Source organism: Amblyomma maculatum, chromosome 4 (assembly GCF_055883805.1).
Source record: "Amblyomma maculatum isolate TAMU_Amacu chromosome 4, ASM5588380v1, whole genome shotgun sequence".
NCBI classification, from domain to species: domain Eukaryota; kingdom Metazoa; phylum Arthropoda; class Arachnida; order Ixodida; family Ixodidae; genus Amblyomma; species Amblyomma maculatum.
In genome coordinates this window covers 142,319,917-142,341,390 of record NC_139347.1, presented here as the reverse complement: position 1 = coordinate 142,341,390, position 21,474 = coordinate 142,319,917, and the positions used below count along the sequence as shown (strand labels likewise).

General features: G+C 45.8%; 3 protein-coding genes and 1 pseudogene across 3 annotated transcripts; 2 read left to right on the top strand and 2 right to left on the bottom strand.

The window, feature by feature from the left end:
• Positions 1-228: 228 nt before the first annotated feature.
• Positions 229-13,809, bottom strand: LOC146193224 (uncharacterized; annotated as a pseudogene).
• Positions 13,810-13,930: 121 nt separating this feature from the next.
• On the top strand, positions 13,931-15,934 carry LOC146193223 (uncharacterized). Its single transcript, XM_084602618.1, has 2 exons — positions 13,931-14,242; positions 15,193-15,934. Exons 1-2 carry the CDS (start codon positions 13,931-13,933, stop codon positions 15,766-15,768), a joined length of 888 nt encoding a protein of 295 aa, XP_084458744.1. The 3' UTR covers positions 15,769-15,934.
• Positions 15,900-16,839, top strand: LOC146193222 (uncharacterized; the record flags this gene model as incomplete). Its single annotated transcript, XM_084600503.1, has 1 exon — positions 15,900-16,839. A coding segment is annotated over one exon (927 nt), but the record flags the coding sequence as incomplete, so codon positions are not given.
• A 26-nt stretch (positions 16,840-16,865) lies between these two features.
• LOC146193221 (uncharacterized) lies at positions 16,866-20,888 on the bottom strand. The gene is made up of 7 exons (XM_084600502.1): positions 20,803-20,888; positions 20,377-20,579; positions 19,675-19,774; positions 18,935-18,992; positions 18,825-18,894; positions 18,019-18,346; positions 16,866-17,958 (listed from the first exon to the last, which is right to left on the bottom strand). Exons 1-7 carry the CDS (start codon positions 20,886-20,888, stop codon positions 17,262-17,264), a joined length of 1,542 nt encoding a protein of 513 aa, XP_084456628.1. The 3' UTR covers positions 16,866-17,261.
• Positions 20,889-21,474: the final 586 nt, after the last annotated feature.

Genomic DNA, 21,474 nt, shown 5'->3' with positions numbered 1-21,474 from the left:
CCTCGCTCAGAGTCGACACGCAGGCTTCTATGGGAGTTACGCTACCATTTGTTCTTCTACCATGGTGCGCATGCCAGGGCTACCCACAGAGTGCTGAAGATTTGGGGTTGACGACGGATTTTATAGAGAGGTCCGGAAGTGGGCGTCACGCCGACGATAAGCAGATCCCAGCTGCGCAGATCAGGACATCGATAGATCTTGCCACACACCTCGCTGTACTGTCCACAATCACAGGTAGTCTGTCTCGGTGCTGAGTTCGCTGCACTGCACAGAAGAAAACAGTCAATTCAGTGACAGCACAGCTGGTAGCTGCGCATGCCAGGGCTACCCACAGAGTGCTGAAGATTTGGGGTTGACGACGTATGTTATAGAGGAGAGGTCCGGAAGTGGGCGTCGCGCCGACAATAAGCAGATCCCAGCTGCGCAGATCAGGACATCGATAGATCTTGCCACGCACCTCGCTGTACTGTCCGCAATCACAGGCAGTCCGTCTCGGTGCTGAGTTCGCCCGAGCATGCAAATAAAAGGAACTCCCTCTGCTTGGTCGACTGGAGCCGTATTTTCGAGCTGAACGCTATTTGCAGGTCAGATGTTATTTTTGCGGGTTCAAGCCAAAGCAGCACACTGCGCACGTTTATGGACAGGTACCAGAATTTGTTTATGACGACCTGGGGACAGCCCACGATAGGAACATAGAATGTTAATCGGCCGACGTGGGCAGTTAAAGATAACAAGCCTAGCATTACACGCAACCATACTCAATGCGCGAGTAACCCCGACGGGTAGGAGGCGCTCGCCAAAAACTTTTATTTTTAGCTATTTCTTGCCTGTGAAAGAACGCATCAAGTTGTTGCCGAAAAAGGCGCCGCATTTCTCTTGGCTGTGAGCCAGCGTTTCATTCTCAAGCAGGAAAAAGCGCTCAGGGCTCTTGCATTACCACACAACATTTTATTGCAGGTACAGACAAGTATGTGGGCAAAGACAGCCGGTAAGGGCAAGCAAGTGATGCAGCCTAAATCAGAACACAAAAAATTAAAACAGCTTGCAAGGGACAACACAGCCTCAAGTAGCACGCCTCAGCTTAAGGTGCCGCATTCTCTGCCTCTTTCCGTCCCTAGCCTTGTTAGTGCATAAAACTTCACAACACGGTTTGTTACTTCTGTGCTGTGTTTGTCGCAGCCAACTGTATTTAGCCTGTTCCTTGCTAAAGAAGAAATCAAATCCATCACGCTGTTGGCCTTCAACTTATTGATGCTGAAGCAATGTGTGAATGAATCCTCTAGCTTCACAATCAATTTCTGAAGCTCGTGAGATGGATAGAGCAACCCTCCCTTATGAACCTCTTGTGTGAGGCCAGCTTCCTTTGGAAGGTTACAGCCAGCTGGAAGGAGCAGTGCTTTAGAGCAGTCATGGCACTTTGTTTTGCTCATCATCTTCAGAGCAACATATCCTGCAACATAGGATATCCGCGAGTCACTCCTTATTGCAACAGTCGCCTCATGATCAGAAAGTAGATCGTATGATGCAAGCACCTCATGCACTTCGTTTAGGCATCCAATATCCATCAGCTGATCAAGTTTTCCTTGAATGTTTCCTGGCCTTTCACTGCTTCCCGAGAGCAGGCTCTTCATTAACGAGGGCGACACATTTCCATTTGGCGGGGCCTTTGCTAAACTACAAAACGACAAACAATTGACTGAAATCAAGAACTGTGACGGTGTAGGGCGGTCATTGTTGCGTGACATTTGCCTAAGGATACAGAATAAATTTTCTAAGCGATCCTGACTCAAACGAGAGGTCATTAGGTACTTGTAGTCGAGCTTTTCTGTGAGGTAATCAAGAAGGGATATTGTGCTTCTAAGCGTAATGCAAAGCCCTTCAGCTGTGCCTTGCGTAAGAAAGCCTACCTTTCCTATTTGTGCTTCCCAGGTGTCTATGTAGGCTAAGAAATCCTTCACCTCTGTGTGACTTTCGGAACCAATGAGCATAGCACCACGGCTGCTCCGAGATGTCATAGCTGCTATAAGCTTAGACATCCGCCTTACAAATGATGCTGTTGCTGCACTAGAGCCAGCACCGCACACTCGTTCAATGTCATCTTGGTAAGTATAGAGCCCTCTCAGTACCTCGTCGCCAAATAGTGGAAAAGAAAACTTGGCCTTCATTTTCTCAAATCCATTCGGCTCAATGACTGCCCTAGTTACATGTGGCATGGCTTTTAGCCTCACAACCCCTGTTGTCACATTTCCAGGCTTCTCTTACAACATCCATTCTAACGTATCCTTCCGGTGTGTGAAAGCCTTTGGACACAACAGAATTACGTACACATTTAACAAGATGCGGAAAGTCAGACAAAAAGTGTAAGCTTCTTTTGTCATCTGCAGGGTGCTTGACCTTGCAGACTGTCTTCTTAGCGGTCCCTTCGATGCCGAAAGCACGCCACATGCTCCTGTTCCATGATGCAGCGTCTGTTGTAGCAAAATCCACAAACAGGCCCGACTTTTCAGCTGCTAATGTGATGTCAACCACAACCTTTGAAAGAACATCTGCTTTCACATTGCTATGTGAAGCAAAGGTGGCAAGGATCTGCTGGAATTTTCCAGAAAATGGCTGAAATAATACCACTAGACCATGGTCACAGGTCTCCTTGCTTTGGTCTGGAGAAGTATAGGCACCCAGATCAACGAAGCCCTCAATAAAACCACTGTTTGCCACCTTCAGGCTTTCTGAAACGATCAAAATGCCCCCATGCCTCTCAAACTCATCCATGCTCTTGGTTTTTTCCGTGATTGCAGCAAACATATTCTCATTGAGGCCAAAAGAGCTCTTATAGCTCTTCATATACTTGTGCAGGCAACTCTTGCTAGGAAGTATCATCACCTTTTGCTTACGAATGTACTCGTATAGCTTGGGGCTCCTTATTTTCATTAGGATACACTCCAATACCTGCTCTTTGGCTATATGTCATCCCCTGAGTGCCTTTTCTTCTTGAAGCTTGAAAGCATGCTTGAACTTGCTGCCGCTGCTTTTCAGGCAGTTCAGAGAGGCTCTCCTCTAGCTTCCCCTCTGAAATAGAGGCATTTTCTTTTTTCATTGCTGTCATAATTGCTTTCAGCTTAGCAACCTTCGCCTTTTCGCGACGCAGCTGCAGGCTGCACTTTACAAGTTTTTTTGATGTGTTGGAAACAGGAGCCGCCTTCGCCTTCCTCTTCTTATAGCAAGCTTGATTTACTAAAAGCTTCTGCAGGTACTTGCACTGAATGCATGGCTTTTCGCCTTGGGACACCCCTCGACAGCCTTTGCTGTGCAGCCTATTTCCGTGCATTTTGTTATTTACTCGGCTGCGACTTTGATGCTGTACAATCGACGCCAAGCTCTGCTCAAATCCAGGACATACATTCATTTGATCAACCAGCTGAAGCAGGCTTTGCACACCTTGAGGGTCAAACACATCGACTTGTTTCACCGCCGCACCTTGCACGAACACGGCACAGTGATAGTGTGTATCTTTCGCCGAGCACAACACTAGCTTTTTAAAGCACACGCTGTCACCAGCCTGAGAAAAAACACTGAATGCAAGTGACTTGGGCGCATCCGCGACAGTGTTCCTCGACCAGAATTCACTTGGAAGATTTTCACCTGTTAACTTGTCCAGCTTTTCCCGGCTGTAGGCGTAATGAATCGCTGTGCCATCCGCTGCTGTGTCGTCAGTTGCCACGGAGTCCTGGGTGCTGTCAGCCCCGAATGAAGCAACCTTGCATGGAGAGCTGTCGCTCTCTCCTCGCCTCTCGATGTTCTTGACTTCTTCTCGGGCAGCCTCTTCGAAAGATATGCCGGAGTGTTCGGAAACAGAGTGGGGACGGCATCTTCAGACAGGCATGGCCGGCCGCGGGGAATCCTTACGGTCTCCCCATTTACAACGTGGATGTAGTCTCGTACGATGAACCTTTGCTCGAAGTGCAATTCACAGAGCACAGATGTTTTCTCCAGGGGTCTGTCTGCACGTGGTACCGCATGTTGCCACACTTTCAGCCTTTCTTCGTCGCTCGGGGCAGCAAAAGTGGAGACTTTCTTGCCTTTGTTCCTGGCAGAGACGTATCCTGACGCGCACCCGGGCCCAAAACAATCCGTTTGACGCTTGACACGTCTCTCCATTATACCCGTGTACTCAAGACATGTTAAAGTTACACTGGGTAAACGTAATCAGAAAACAAAAAAGGTTGCTAGCAACACGGCGAGAAAACGCACAACAGCACAGACGCGCATGCACCTGACAAACGTCCCCCAGCAAAAAGAGGCATCTGATGATGATGATGATACATCGGTCGTGCCCTTTGCAACTGGTGGACGTCGGACTAACCAAGTCCGACCAAAATGAAAAATTACAACACCAAGAAAACAGCATGTGCGGTGCTAGCGGTGCTCCGGGCACCATCAGTCAAAACCACGCACCACGGCCCACCACTCAGCCAGGCGGCGCTTGCAGGCTGCTACTGCTGCCGACTTAACCTGTCCAAACCAAGGAGGTTATATAAAAACTGCTGGTCCTCAGCTTGCAGTATGGAACACCTTCGCATTGTGGTGACAGCCGTAGTTGCGCTCTCCTCAGAAGCAATAACAGATGCGCCCAAGACAGACACCACGTCTTGTGAACAGTTTCCAGATTCGGAGGACTTCACCTCCGTCTGCACGAGCAGATGCTTGTAGGCAGCCATAAACTGAGCTGCTCTTGGATTATTATTGAATCCACCTCGCCCTCTTATGCAGCCAAAAAATGTCTCCGCATAATCTTGGCTCATCTCGTGAGTCAGCAAGTACTTCAAAGGGCCCCTGTGAATAAGCTCATCAAAATTCTCCTCGGTGCTTTGCATGCATATTGGAAAGTCCAGAAATCCTGTTTTCTTGACACCTTCCAGAACGGGCCGTCCAGCTGGCTCCTTGAGAGCGCTTATATACGCTCGAGCATCAGAAAAAAATGTCCTCCAGTAGGATTCATTTTGTGTTCGCAAAGGCGCCTTGTAAGATTTCGCCAAAGGATTCCTTGAATTCAAGATGTCGAACAAATCGTTGAACAACCTCACAAATCTGGCCGTGGCAGCAGCGCCTCTTAACTGTGGGAGCTTCAATACCTGCTCACAAAAATCGAGAGTGTCAGCTACCGAAGAACTCAGTGCTTGGACTGCCAGCCGACTTTCATTTTTTGTTTTGCCCACTCTATGTGCATCTTTGTTAGCTTATTTCCAAGTCTCAGACCTTCCTCACGCTGCAAGGCATCTAGCGCTTGTATGTAAGACCACTTCACAAATTGCCCGTCAACATCGACAAGATGGCTTACAGTCGCTAATGAGTTTCTTATCAGCTTGATCATATGGCATGCATCTAACATGATATGCACTTTTTTTGAGGAATCATTTGGTTTTTCAAAGCATGTGCAAAGGTTTTCACCTCCACTGCAAAGCTCGGCCCCCAAACTTGCAGCCATGCTAAAATTAGACGATGCACCATCAAATGTCAGTGAGATGACCTAGACTCCTACAGAAATCAATTTTTCGATGCACTGCTTGGTGAGTTCAGCTCTCTCTGAACCCGTGAGAGAGTCAATCAGAAAATACCCTACAGGAGTTTTAAGCCGCATGTTGACTCCAACGAGCACGTAGACACAAACGTTCCTTGCCTCAGGAAGGCTGTCATCTTCCAAACCTGTGCCAAAATCGACATAGCCGACCACCCTGTCGCCGACCAGCTCAACATGCTTTCGTAGCGCCATGTCATCCACAATGAGTGCACAGTAGAGTACTTCTGATCGTGTTTGCACAAGGTTCTCCAGAAAAGCAAATGCTTCAGCTGTGAAACCTGGACGTCCATCAAGGGATCGATACCACTCGCAGATTGTGCGTTGCGATGGTAGATCCATCATTGAACTTCGAGCGAACGTATTCATAGGCTGGTGGTGAATAAAAATGTAGTGCAAGAGCGAAGGTGCGCAATGCTGGAGGAAATTTCCCTTTCTTTGCAGCTCCTGCCCTTTCCAGCAGCTGCTGTATGTCATCTGAGAACGCTGCTCTAAACACTTCAGCTCCTTCATCGGATAGAAGCTACCTTTCTTTTATAGGGGATATTCAAAATGCTAAGTGTTCTGGCAACACTCAAAATGCTAAGTGTTCTGGCAACACTGGTAGCGACTGCCATGTTTTAAGGGGCGCGATCGGATTTTTGCCGTTTGATGCTGTGCGTGGGAGGTTCAGCAGGTGCCGCCTTGGGAGATCTTTTAGCTTTCCATCATGCAGCATACGCCTTCAGCGTCAGTTCTGAAATGGTCGCCAGACTTCAGTGTGCTTCCGAAGCTAACCGATGCATCCCTGGCAGCATTTTGCACGCACAGTGATGCGTCCGGCAAGCAGCAGCGTAAGGCATACAATTTCGCCGTTGAGGCGTACGCCGAGCCTTCTGTGTCAACATGCACGCCAGAGCGGAGGTAAGCACTTGAAAATCATTACCTTCACTAATAGATTGTTTGCCATCCAGAACAAATGCGTAGTGCTTGCTGCTTGTCTTCAGTTTCAGAGTTGTGCTGCTGTTTAGCTCCCCGCTGACAGCGGTATGGAAGTCAACTTTAGAACTTAATAGGCACGCAAGGCTTTGCTCTCACGAACAGTGCTTGATCCTCGATTGCACAACTGGACCTTTGCTATAGTGTCCTTTGCGAAAAGTTGCAGGACGAGCTTTCCGAGCCGTCCCATCGTTCTCTCATAGTTTCTGTAAAGCAAAAACATCCCATAAAGCAAGGCTGTGTGAAACTTGAAGACCTGGTTAGCTTCAGATACCTTTGAACTGTTCCGTAATGAAGATTGAAACTTCGGGGATGATACTTGGCTTTTCAAGGGGCGCCAACTCATTATCTTGGATAACCTGGGTACGCTGATACAACGTACACGCTCTCACATTTTCCGAATCATGCCGCGTCCTTCGTTTTCTGCTTACTCGCTTGCCGCGGACTGGTGGAATGCCGGCCGATAACTAGACAGGCAAACACTATGCTTTTAATATCTCGTGCCCCACAACCTGTATTGCGTTGCTGACGGCATCACATATTCTGCGCGTTCGTTAAATCCACCCGTGAAGGTAAAACAACAGTCCTCTGTTTTTTTTTTTTTTTAAATTCCATTCTACAAGTTGTTTTTTTTACCTAGTTGCAAAGATGGCATGTAATGTTTGAGAGAACCCTTGCTCTCTTTTGGTGGTTGGTTGATGTCCAGCTGAGCACTTGTGATAATATTCCAAGAGAACTGTACTGCATTTGATAACTGCACAATGGTTTATGTAATGCTTGATCTGTAAATTGCTTGCGTCTTCCACTTTCTACTGCAGCCCCGATGTTGTTCTTCCCCGTGGCATCTGCTACAGAAGCCAGAAGACTGGAGCACCCTACCCTGTGACAATCACACTAGAGAGAGATACGGATGAAATAACTGCCAGCATTTGTGAGTGTCCGGCTGGAAACGGAGTCTGCAGCCATGTGCTAGCTCTTCTGCAGCTCCTCACCTTCCTTCAAAAAGGCGGCTACAAAGAGGCGCCTCCTGCGCTATCCTGCACTGAGCTACCCCAGCAGTGGAGACGCCCTCGGCAAACAGGACTCAAACCAGCCAGTGTACAGACCATTGACTGGCGACGGGTGCATGATGGTGGATGCAGTGTGCCCAAGCGACTGAAAGTTTCGACGTCTGAATGCCAAAGTGAGGACAGTTGCCAAGTTGTCAACTCAGTGAAAGAGCTTGGACAAACCCTGGGAGCCCTGGGAAAAACCTCATTTGCTTCCGTTCTGAGCAATATGCGACCTTTAGTGCCGACAAAATCTGGCTTTGCACCACCCGGCTCTCCTGCGACATACCACCAGTCTCTCCAGCCGTCTGGGTATGCAACTTTGCTGGGCAACCTGCTGCCTGGAACAAATCAGACATGCACTTTTCCGACCATTGAGCTTTTTGTCGATGTTGAAGAGCATGTCTTTGAAGAACGATGCTCAAGTGCAGAAAAGGCTATATTTGATGCAAGTATCTCAGTACCATAACTAAGAAGTTCTGCTATTTTGCGAAATGAAGGGGTGTTGTCTCGAGCATTTTGACTGCATCGTGACTTAAGTCATTGAAGAAGACATTGCCTTTTTTTTTTTTTTTTTAAGACAATGTGTCGCCAGATATGTGAAAAAAAAGCAGGATTGTATGTCGGAATACGAGACTGTAGATGATATCAAGAAGAAAACAATGGCACTGCTGAAGGATGTGACACATAAATGCCTAAAACACCGTTTCCAGCTGTGATAGGTTTGTATGCAGTGGTACATAGTGTAGGATTGCATGTTGAAGGTGTCAGTAGTTATGAGGCTGGCGCACAGAAAGAATTGTGATACCAGTCCAACATTTATTTGCTACATCTTGAATTACTGCTACAAAATGTTAAGGAGCTCAGCACGCTACAAGGTGCAGAGCAGTTGTGCAGAATAGTTGTTTCATGTGAGCGCACGCTACACAACATCCCAGTTGTGGCAGCCACTTGTCTATGGATGCAAAAAGTAAGGTGCCTGTGTACTGTGTGCTGTCAATGCACATTAAAGAACCCATGTTGGTCAAAATATCTGGAGCTCCTCACTGTGCGTACCTCATTCTAGAGTAGTTTTAGGACATTAATACTCTATAAACCATCTAAGATGCTGCATAAATCACTAGTGCCTAACAAGGTCTTTGTATCCATGATCCTATAGCTTAAACAGCATTATTTTCTTAGCACTTATTTCCTTACTTTTAATGCTACAGCTTTCCATACATTATGGTAGCTGACAGGAACTAGGTGCTTGCTAAGCAAAGGGTTACTCGAACTTTTACAGCCATAGCCAATATGTGTACCTGTATAATCTTTGTCTTGGTTTATATACCATGCCATTGGCTGTACAGCTATCATCTCAAATAAAGGGCATTCGAACAAGTGACCCATTTGCTTATGGAATTCTTTTTCTTCACATATACTAATCAATGAGCATAGCTCTCCTTGTTCGAATTGTTGTAACCTGGGAGTATCTGGCTGTCTATAGATAACAACATGCCGTGATTGAATCCAATCAGCGCTTTAGTTTCGTGCCTTATAGTGTAGCTTTAAATCTTATTTGCAGGAAATATCCATATCGGCTGAAGACGCCCGTGAGCTGGAGAAGAATACGCGACAACAAGCACAGAGCCAATCTTGGATTGACGCTCGCCGACACAGGCTGACTGCTTCAGCCTTTGGCAAAGTGATGATGAGGAAGGAGTGGATGCAGAAAGGCCTGCGCAACTTGCTCGACCCCAAAGACCTTTCCAGAGTGCGAGCCATTCAATACGGCAAAAAAAATAAGGCCATTGCTGTCGAGCGCTATGTGGAATTGCTAAGAAAACTGGGGCATGATGTGACAGTAGAACACTGCGGCATTGTTGTTCCTCCTTCATGTCCGTGGTTGGGGGCATCACCCGAAAGGTTGGTGTTTGACCCAGAAGAGGGAACTTTTGGAGTCCTTGAAGTTAAATGCCCATACTCGTTGAAGGATTCAGATGTGGAATCAATGAAGGCTTCTGACTTTTATGTTCAGTTTATTGACAATGGTGAGCCTAGATTATCATGTGGTCATGAGTACTACTTCCAGTTAACCGGACAGATGGCTTTGACCTCCTGTGAGTGGGGGGACTTTGTTGTTTTTTCTCAGGAGTGGATAATCATTGAGAGGGTGCGCTTTGATTATGCCCAGTGGAAAGCAATGAAACCTCGCCTAGGTTATTTTTTTTTCAATGATATGCTGCAGTACTTCTGCCGTGAAGTATAGATCTCATATAGAAATCATGTACGTCACTCTTACTACGTTGTTTTGTGCACATTTTCTATTGTTCACCATCGAATCATTCAGTATGCATTGTTCATTGTTGCATTCCTTGTCACTGCAGTTTTTTTGTTCTTGGCTTTTTATCTTAGTGCTATCTACTTTGTACTGTTTTGCACTGTTTCTTCGACTTGAGTTAACATTTCTTTGTTTTATTTAACTGCAGTATATAATTTTAATCTTTGGCCTTCTAGTCTTCTTACCATTCCTGTATGAACCTGAATATATGCATTTTTATACTGTTACCGACAGTCGACTGTCCCTTCAATAAATGTCACAGCCTAAACAGGTCACAACCATTGTTATGTTTCGCCCTACACGAAGGAGTACAGTGTTAGTCTTGCTGGGCTTCTTTAATTTGGGTAGCTACATCGCTAAGCAGTATGCTTCACAGTGTTTGCAAGGAGCATCAGTTTGTCATATTTACGGCCTTTGGGAAAAACTGGTGGACTTATGCTCTTGAGGCATGCAATGTGGCTTCTTTGCATCTCCAAAGTTCCAGATATCACATAGATGTAGGGAACTCTCGTCCTTAAATTGCAGGGCTTCCTCCAGTATTACAAGAGCCCCACTACATGTCTTATAAACAAATCTTGTGAGATGTATATTTTTGACAATGTTCATTCAAATGTGAGCTGCAATGCCCATGGCTTTGAGCTTGGACCCACTTCACCTGGCACCTGGACATAAGAGCCAGGATCTGTACATTACTGGTTCAAAATGCTGACAGTGCAGTTAGCCAAAATGATAGTTACACGACATAGCAGTGCGATACGAATTGTGACACCTGTCACAAAATAAGATGGTGCTAGGTGACGTGGCCCGAGCCAAAATCCATGCACTCTATCATCTACGTGAAACAACTGCTGTATGGTGCAAACCGTCAAATGTTCAAGAGATTTGCAGTGGCCATGTCATAAAGTACTTGTTTTTGATATTTTTTTACTGTTTCTGGTCCATGCTACTGTTCGTCACTTAGAATGAGCTTTCCGAGCATGTAATGCTTCTGTTACAGAACTATTTTTTGTGTGTCCTGCCTTGTAGTTACACGCTTAAGTGGTGATTGTGTTGCATAGATAGCTTCTTGCACTATTCAGTGCTTACGTCATGGAACTTGTTTATGTTAAGAAGTGGTGTATGGTACATAAAATAGCATATTAAAGCACACTGCAAGGGGAGATTCCACTTGTTAACTCTTCATTTATTGCACCGTGTACTACTATTTTGTATGTGCTTGACAAGAGCATGCACTCATACTCTGCTTAGCATGCTGCTCTAGTAGACTCTTGCTTAGAGATGGGGTCTGACTGAAAATTAGTCAGTATGGCAACCACAGTCCACATCTGATTAATTAATGGTGCCAGTGTGAGAGGAACAGGGCAGTCAAAAATGTGGAAGGACTTAATTCACTGTATTCTTCTCTCAACATGAATCCTGAGAGATGCAATTTCTTGTGTTGCTTTCACTTCTTCTGCAGAAAACTTCCTGTTACACAAAAATGGAGGAATGTTCAGGCCCACACCTTTCTTTTCTAGAAGATCTCGAATCTTGAAACCTTTATCAGCCATAACAGCATCTCCTGCGTCAAACTGAAGGTTTAGAAAGCCACTCTGAATGACTAGTTCTCTGTCAGAAATTGAGCCTGTAAACAGTTCCGAAACAAAGGACAGAAGGCCATTTGGCATTATGCCGACAAGTCCTTTGAACGTGTTTGCAGACTTGTACGAAGAATATGTGCTTGACTGCAGTGCTAGCGAGCTGGGCACTGCACACTTGACTTCAGTCGCATCCAGAATTACTCTTGTTGCTGGATACTTTTCGACGAACACAGCAGGCATAGTTGCATCCACAGTTTCTCGTGGTGCCCACAGAGGTAAGTTCTTCAGCTTGGTATAGAGCAGACTGATCCATGTTGTGCATATCCTGGATACGGTTGCTTGCGATATGTGAACCTGTGAGCCAAGTCCTGCTCAAAGAGGCAAAGTCTTAGTCTGACCAGAACCAGAAAGAGCTCGTCGTCCTTGGCCAACTTTCTTTTTCTTCCTTGACTATACAGGTCCTTTGGTTTTCTGCACTGCAAGTTAGTATTTTCGTCGGGGTGGATATATTTTAGCAATGCGACAAAGTGTTCGTAATCGGGGAGCCCTGTATAAAACATAAAATCCTCATTCGATTCTTTAATACGGTCCAAGCAGAAGGCAGCAGTTCTTGACTTTTCTGCTTTAAGCTGACGTCGCAAAACATTGTTGTCGCCTTCTAACTTATAAACGGCCGTTTTAGCTTGTGCCAGTTCATTCCTTAAAGTCTACACTGTAGCTTCAGTCGATGAATTTCCTCGGCCTGTGTCGACATCAAAGCTTGCCCTTCAGCAAGGCAACTTTGCTGTGTTTGGGGTGGCAGCTGCTCGTCTGCAATGCAGACTTCACTTTCCATTTCTTCCTGCGGTGTTGGACTCTGTTGCTCTTGCGGCTTTGTCTTTCTTGACGGCAAAGGTGTGCGTGCTTTTGGAGCTTTTCTTTATTTTTTTGCGTGCGCGAACACGAACACGCTGGGAACCACTTCATCTCTGAGCATTCTTTTGCCACTTGCCACTCCTGGTATAAAGTCATCTCTTTTGAAGTGCTTTTAGCATACCTGTGTATGCATGGTGACCTGAAATAAAGGGCCTTCATCCCGTTTTATGGCAATAATCCATCTTCTGCGGAGAGCAGGATCTCGCGGAAATCCGTGGTAGGAAACCTGAACAATAAGTACAAGAGGGTTTAGCAGCGATGAAAGGGCACACAACGACAGGATTCTAATATTGCGCTGCCCTGACGGCGAAAAGAATGCCCTGAAACTGTAGCGCAAACTCAGTACGGACGAAGAAAGCTAAAATCCAACTGAACGAGCACAAGCTGCGGTAGAAATCGCCAGCGTTTTCGCTTGCATGGCGTTTTTCTCGTGGGAGAACAGCATTACTATAAACGCGATATACACAAACTCAGTTCACTTAAAAAAAAATGCTGCTGACTTCTCCCTGTCACAAGTTTAACTCTTAGGAATATTTTTTAGAAACAAGGCGAAGCGTTACGCAGGCACACACCCGCGTGTACACACTTGATGGTGCCATTCAAGTGTGCACGCGGGCATGCAATATCGCGCATAAGCAGCAGCTTGTATTGAACAAAAACGAGTAAACGTAAACTACGAATGCACAGCGTATATTTGACACGGTGACGCACGACGGCAACAAAAGAAATCGAGGTTGACACGACGCCGAACTGGCAAAGCATTGAACGAACGGATGGCGGCGTTTCTTTTTTGAATGTGGCGCGTGAACTCACCGGTAAGAAAAAAAAAGAATTCCTACCTTGTTCCCCGACTCATCCTTGTAGCCTCGCTGCGTACACAAGGGGACACAGCAGTGGGAGGGCATCGTTCGCGGGAGGGAGGGTGACTGCGACCCATGGAGGAAGCTGCGACCGTTCCTGCCGTTCCACTGAAGCATGGATGGATGGATAGATGGAATCTAAGAGCGTTCTCTTTGAAATAGGGTGCTAGCAGTTGCTATCATGGTCATTTTTTCCCCCTATATCTAATTATTGCAGCATGGAGCCAATCAAAGAGCTAATAGAAGCTCTATGGAACCAGTAGAGCCGCCAACGACGCCCCTGACAAAATGGCGCGCAGTAGTTCGCGTTTTTCCTCCTAGATGGGGTGCCTTTTTGAATATCCCCTATTGTTTTAATAATTTCTAGGGCTGTCTCATTTCTTTTCTGTAACCTTCGCTTGGTTTGCTGTAGAACTTTGATTTTTTTCTGTAGGTGCATTGTTTCTTCTTCAGTGGCGTGGAGCCTATTCTTATAGGGGCTATGCACATGATGTCAGACACAAGGGGCGCTAGTGTCAGTGGCAACTGCGGCCATTTTTGCGGTCGTGACGTGGTGGCGCAGTGCTGCTTGCAGTGAGACGCGAGCAGACGCGACGCTTGTGCCTTCGTCCCACGCTTATTACCCTCCGTGAGTGGAATTGTGGATTTTGCACAAAATGCGCTTAAGTGCCTACGCACGCGAGCTGTGTGATGCAGAAAAAACTCGCTACTTGCAAAAGGTGCGTCTTAGTGACGGCGTCGATCCGCTGGACCTTCGAGGCGAAGAACTTTGTCGCGATGTCGCTCTCTACCCGCGCGTCGATTTCACCGATATCAAAGACTACCTTGTTCACACCACAAGCTTTGTGACGCGAGAGGAATTCAAAGCTTACAAGGCAATGGAGGGTCATAACTTCCTGACCAGCGGTTGGGTCCAGCAGCCGTGCCTGAAGGTGCTGTCCGACGGCCGCGTCGTCATCGTTTGTCAGGTAAGCAGATTGCTTTTCTTAGTCCCGACGACTGCAAAATGCTTGTACGATGCGCGTTTTCCGCTGTGAAGCTTACACGTGGCGAGAGCGGGGTGAACAGCAAAGCTTAAATCTAAGAGGCATTGTGACTGATTTCACACAGTTTGCTAATGCAGCGCGCGTAGAGCATAACCTGTTATCACACGCCTGGCCGTCACACGGCTCGGCTTTTTGCGATTTTTGCTATTTACCCCGTTTTACCTCATCGTTTTCGTCATGCATACTTTGCTTTTGGCTTTTCTTGCTTTCTCGTTAGGATCACGGCATCGTTACTGCAGTACACGTTTCAGTGATAGAAAAGCCAAAAGTGTGTAAAAGAGTTCATGTATCGTTCCTAGTTCGCTTTGCTTGTCTGTCTAAACGTTCAGGTGCACAATGGATAAAAAATTTTCAAGGGTGTATGCAGTCTCACGCGCAGAGACTGCGTAAGCTTGAGAAATTTATGACTGGCCCACCTGAATTTTGAAGGCACAACTAAGATGATCATAGTGAAATTAGGTTGAACACCAGTAAGGTAATATGTCAAATTTTGGATGTCGGTTGGGTCAAATTTTGGGATTGGCTCCCTTCAGTTGTGAAGGACACCATTGAGTTTGCCATACTTGAATTAGTTTGCATGCCAAATTTTATCAAATCAAATTGCGGGGTTCGGAGAGCCAATTCTGGGGGTGCGAGCATTTAGCACCATGAGCCTGTTAATCAAAAGCCCTCTGCAAATTGCAGCTGGTTAAAACAGCAAAGGAAACATTGAATAAGGGGGTTTCACTAATGCTGCGATTTTAGAGAAAAGGTTAAAAATATGCAATAACGTTTCGGGCATTTTTTTTTTTTAATTTCAGCCTCTATTGTAACTGGTGTTTCTAGGAGTAGTTTGTTCTGTGGCATTCAGCACATTTCCATCCTTTATGCAGGTCCGGCATTCCCAGTCAGTCAGTGACAAGCCATTGACACCTTGGCTTATCATCAAGGAAGACAGTGAAGTGCAAGCTGCGCATTGTACATGCAAGGCAGGCCTCGGAGAAGCCTGCTCTCATGTTGCAGCAGTACTTTTTTACATTGATGCTGTTGTCAAGAGACGGGACGGGCAAGTATGTACGGATAAGGAAAACTCATGGCTGCCTCCAACAGTGCGATCCGTAGAGCCAAAAAAGGTTTCGAATGTAAATTTTTCGTCATTAACAATGAGGAAAAGGCTAATGGATGGGGAAGAGCCTCTTCGCAAGAAGAAGCAAAGAAGAGCTGTCAAGGAGACCACAGATGCAGAATGGGCAGAGTTTCTTCAAGCCTGTCATAGCAGCGGAAGACGGCCGGCACTTCTCTCATTGGAACCCAATTACGCACATCATTATATTCGTGTAGCAGTGAGGTTTCCCCAAGTCATCCTTACAAATTTACAGGAAGAGGACGTTCCGGGCACGTGGAGTGAGACAAGAGAGAAATGCTTTTCCCTGGCTGAAGGCCTGTCAATTGAGCATGAGGTACAGTAGCTCCAGTCAGCATGTTTCTTACTCTTAGTGTAGCTGTTTTCCTGCAGCTGTACTACCCTGCAATATCAAAAATTACTGGGGACGCTTAAGTCTCCTTATGTACTGTGAATGCGTAGTATTGTCATTGAAAAACATTGCTGCTTATCTTCACTGTCTTTCAGGTTGCTGAGTTGATTGAAAAAGAAACCAGAGAGCAGGCAAGGAGCTCCAAGTGGTTTGCCTTTAGAGCTGGCCGTATCACAGCTTCAAATGCCAAGGCTGTGTGCAGGACTTCAACGACAAACCCCTCGTTGTCTCTACTGAAGAGGCTGTGCTATCCCGAAGATGCTCAATTTTCAAGCCCACAAACAGCATGGGGAAAGGAACACGAACAAAAGGCCACACAAGCTTATGTTGCTGCATCAAAGAATATTCATGTCAACTTTAAGTTCAGCCAGTCAGGTCTGCATATCTGCAAAGAAAGACCATTTCTTGCTGCAACGCCCGATGGCATGGTCAGCTGTGACTGTTGTGGCCAGGGAGTGCTTGAGGTGAAATGCCCATATAACAGTAGAGAAGAGTCAGTCAGGAGTTATGCAATGTCTGACTCATCATGTCTTTCCATTGAAAATGACAAAGTCATGCTGAAAACAGACCACAGTTACTTCTACCAGGTTCAAATGCAGATTTTTGTGTGCAAGGTGAGATACTGCGATTTTGTTGTTTGGACACTGAAGGATTATATTGTTCTTCGAATCTATGAAGACACACAGTTTTTCAGTAGAATGCTGCAACGTTGTGCGCTTTACTTTAAGCTGGTCATTTTGCCAGAATTATGCTACCGCTATTGGACTGAAAAACTTTGTATACAGCCACAAGAGGTTAGTGATGAAGACTCGGCACCACAGGATGAGGTGTACTGTGTATGTAGCGGTCCCGAATCAGGCAGAATGGTCATGTGTGACAGCAAGACGTGCAAACGTGTTTGGTTCCACTATCAATGTGTTGGTCTGAACAGGGCACCTAAGGGGAAAAAATGGTACTGCCCCGAGTGCACAGAGCAAAGTAAGAAGGCCTAATTTGTTTGTAGCAACTGACAAACTTTCATCTTTGTGGAGAACATGTGAAGGAAATAAACAGTGTGGTATCTGCAGTGTGCATCAGTTTCACTGCTGAGTGCGATTCCCTCTGCCTTTTCGCAGGGAAAGTAACAAAAAAAATTGAGAACACCTTTATTTACAGCCATTTTCTAAGTGTACTTGCATCACTTAAGAAATAAATGTCCCACCATTGCTTGGTGGGACATTGTCATACATAATACAAACAATGGCACATAGCAAGGCCGTAAATTCTTCGAACTTGTAATCTGTGTCGCACAGATTAAATCAATCAGAATCCATGCAGAGAGAATGATGGGACACATTTTATCCTAGCTCACTCTTAGGAGAAATGCACTGTTTCGTGTGCTTTTTGTCCTTCAAATGACTGCTTATGTGAAACAATGGTGTGTGATTTCACCCAAATGGCACAGTTGAGTTGTTCATATTGCACAGTGCTGCACAAACAAAAACAATCTTGTCGAGTACTGTTGGCCCATTTTCTTCCGCAGCGAGTACTTCTACAGGGAGTGTGTGCTTTAAGATTTTATACTTGTTACGCACAAGTCCAATCACTCTTTCGACATGGATCCTCACGTTTGCTATTTTTCGAGTCTTTTCTACATCAACAGCAGATAGTTGCTGCTTACCTCTAGTGAAAGCAGGCATGGCCAGCTTTGCACAATGTAAACCTACACTGTCGGCAATTGTGAATCCCCGATCAGCTAGAACTATATCCCCTGGTAAAAGGTTGTTGAGAACACCACATGTCTCTGCAATAACTTTATCGCTAGTCTGGCCGCACCATCCTCTAGATATAAATGTGACAACACCTTGTGGTGCAATACCAATGAGATATTTTACAGTATTGTGGCTTTTGTAGTGTGAATAAGTATGCGATCGGGGTAACATAGATGAAGGCCGCTCAATGAATATCTCAAAGCAGTCGAGGACAACAGCCACTTCCACACCAAATGACTTGCGAAATGTCATGGGCATGGTTGTCCGAAGTGTCTCGCATTCAGGCCAGTGCACAGTACGGGAAAGCCGCACGTAGGCCATGTCCAGCCACTTGTTGAAAATCCTTGATACTGTGGATTGTGACACATGGAACCTGAAAATATAAAGGCTGTCAGCAACTTGCATCACAAGAAAGCAAATAACAAGGTTATACCTGTAGGCCAAATCTTGAAGAGGAGTGTTGAGCCGAAGGCGGATTAGAAAAATGAAAAATTCTTGGAATGCCGTTAAACTGTTCCGGCTTGAGTGCATCACACCTTCCTTTAGTATGTTGAAGAAGGCAAGCAGTATTGTAAAGTCGGGCAGTCCAGTGTAAAACTGGATCATGTCCTCTCTTGTTTCTAGGATGTCTTCTGATAAAATGTGCATGCCAAGCTTCTCTTTTGTGGATGCAAGCTCTGAGAGGAGATGCCTGTTTTCTTCCTCGAGCTGTCCTAGGTTAGCCATCGTTAACTCGGTGACTTGACTGAAGTCAGCCTTCCCTGAAAAAATGCAGATAAGCATGATCATAGTACCAGGAATTTCTTCCAAACAGAATACATTTCATGCCATTACTTGAACATATGTAACTATCCATTCAGAGTTTGCCAAAATACAGTGCTACTATAAACATGTTTGTATTTGTTGCTGCAATAGGATCTTGTTGAAACCTTTATTCCTGTTGACGTAATTCTATATTATTTGAATGTGTACACATTGTTCACTATTGCCTGTTTTTTTTTCATTGCTCACATATCAGGATGCATTCATCAACTGACTTATTTTTATGCTTGTAAAAGGCTACACAATTTTTCGTTATTGACACATGGGTACGCAATTCTGTGCATTTATTGCATGGTCCCAAACTAGCAGCTTGCTAAGGTCGCAGGGGCTTTTGTCACACGTTCTTGTACCACTATTTCCAAACGGAATAGAGTGAATTGAATTGATATACAGAATAAAACTTGTATTACTTATTACCTGTACTTTCACAGACTTCCATAGAAACCGGCGGCTGAGCCGATTCTTCATCCTCGGCAGATGAAACTGTCTTCGGAAAGAACATTATCCGTCATTGTGTTCGGGCTCACTTGACAGTCTCTGAGGGGACTGGATCTTCTTTCTGAGCGTCTTTGCTTTCTCTTGTACCTGGAAATATTAACGCATAAGCATGAACAGACTTATGGTGACTGAAAACAGTGCTGCTACACAAGCCCTTCCTCTCGATGAACCAACTAGCCCAACATTTTTTTTTTTTTTGAAAGTGAAAGTTAATGACCTTGAACATATTTACACAGTGCATAAAAATAGGCAAGGGTCCCATAGCCAGAAGACTGCACTGGAGCCCTCGGCAAAGAAAAGTGCAGCAAATGTCTGGCCGCAACCGCAAAACTGGCCTTCAGGACACACAAAATTTGATTTGATCAAATTAGGTGTCCAATCTAATTTTAGTATTAATGATAATCTCAAAATTTGGGTGGTCTGACCCCACCCGCAGAATTTGCCCCCTGGACAGCCAAAATTTCTCCTCGTCATATGACTAGGTATTGAAGTGTTGGTCATAATATGACCAACACTGATGTCTAACCTAAATCAAATAAGTCCACTGACTTCCATATTTAGGTGGGCCACCCCCAGAACTTGGCCTGCTTACACATTCTTTGTGCAAAGGAGGCTACATACAACCCTAGAATTCTTATAGTCAGTGAAACATGCATGAGCCACCAAAATTAGTGAAGTCCTCAATAATTTTGTGCTGAAGGCATAAACCACTTGAACATAGGAATATTTTTGTAGGGTAACTGGCACCTGGAGAAATAAGAACACCTACCTGGAAGCCAAACTTCCAGAGTCCACATGTTTGCCATGCCCTAAGTGAAGAGATGGTGCCCAGTCTGGGTCTGCCTCGGCCATTGCATATGCTGGTCGGCCTGCAAAAAATAAACTGTCAACCTTTAAACAACTGCATTCATCAGAGTGTTCCATGTATGCTGGAATTTTACATACGAAAACTACAATAAAGTAGAGAGGTCTAGCTTATTCTACTGCTCTAGGTCTCTTTATCGAGTTCTGCACTTTTTCGAGTTGTGCTCATACGTGTTCGCGGAAGTGCAGTCGCGGAAAACGCGAGACGCACGGGTCATCAGTAGAACCGACAAATCTACAGCGCTGGTTAAGAAGGACGCAGTCTGATCTGCCAAAATTAATCGGAACGCGTTTCTCCTTCTACCGTGCATATGTGTACACGTCCGCACAGCGCTACTCAATTGAGGCATAATAACAACGTTTGCTACATTCGGCACAGAGCTTATTCCTTTTTGAAACAATGTACAAAACACAGCAATCATTCAAGCGCTAACATCAATAAATTGGACGAAAGTGCCGTGTCGAGGTCGTCGCGCGGATGCTAGGTTTTAGTAGCGACTGTCGCTGACCCTTGCCACCTACGAGACGGTACTGCTGAGCTGCGCTGGTCATCGTTAAATGTACATTGAACTGGCAATAACTCATCTAGGCATCTTAATTCGCTCACCTGAGATGAAGTGCTTGCCGCAGACTCGGTAGTGATTTGCTGAGTGGTTCAAGTCCTTGCGGTTGATCCGGCGAAACCACTCTGCCCTCCTACGAGCAGTCGTCTCTTCGGTCTTCCGGCACTGGTTTTTTACAACCTTAGGTATGGAAAAGAAGCCCACCTGTGCGACATTTTGGTCGCCGGGCTTCTTTTTTGTGCGGTTGCTGCAGCCAAACAACGCAGTTCACCATTCTCGCGTGTGCAACACGCCGGCACCGCAGGTACTCGTGAACATGCAATGATAGTTTTGACACTCGTAACAACCAAAGACGGCAGCACTGCGAACACGTTGCTCACATTGACGGATGCGTGCACGCTAAGACAGGTTGAATGATGAATCCGCGGGCTCCAAAAAACACAGGTAACTTATCCGGACGGCCATCTTGCCGGATAACTGGAACGGAATGACCGTAAGCATGGCGCGCAAGCTGGAATGACGGTGGCGCCATCTCGGGGATCAGGCCCCAGTGCATACCTCCTATACCATTCCTTACTAGGTGAAGGTAAGGCAGCGTCCTCATAATTAGCAGGAGTTTCTGGTGCTTTAGCATCCTCATTAAATGGAGGGTCTCGGGACTTTGGTGGCGGACGCTTCCTTTTAGCCTGAAATATAAAATTTTGTTTATTCAAGTACATGGAAAGACAAGTCAGCAACCGGATTTAAATTAGAGGGATAACGCCAGCACTTTGACTGCTTGCACGTCAACTTTCCTAAAAGCACACACGCGCGCTAGCACACCTCGCCAAGAGCACAGCACTGCGCACGGCAATATACGATGACCCGAAATTTCTAAGCTAACGACACTGAACGCCTATCAGGATCTACGCACGAAGTGTCGAGACAAGTTCAGTAATGTTCAGCATGCAACATTAGAATAATAATCATGCGCGGCTCCGTCAGCCGTCTGTGTTTTAATGCAAATCAGCAACTGTCTTGAACATCTTTTCGTGCTTACCGGCGCTTGCAGTCGCTCCGGGAATGCAGGAAACACTGCCGGCACTGTGCTTGGGCACAGCTGCGTAGTCTGGCCGGTCCGGTCAAAGCATTCCGGAGTAAAG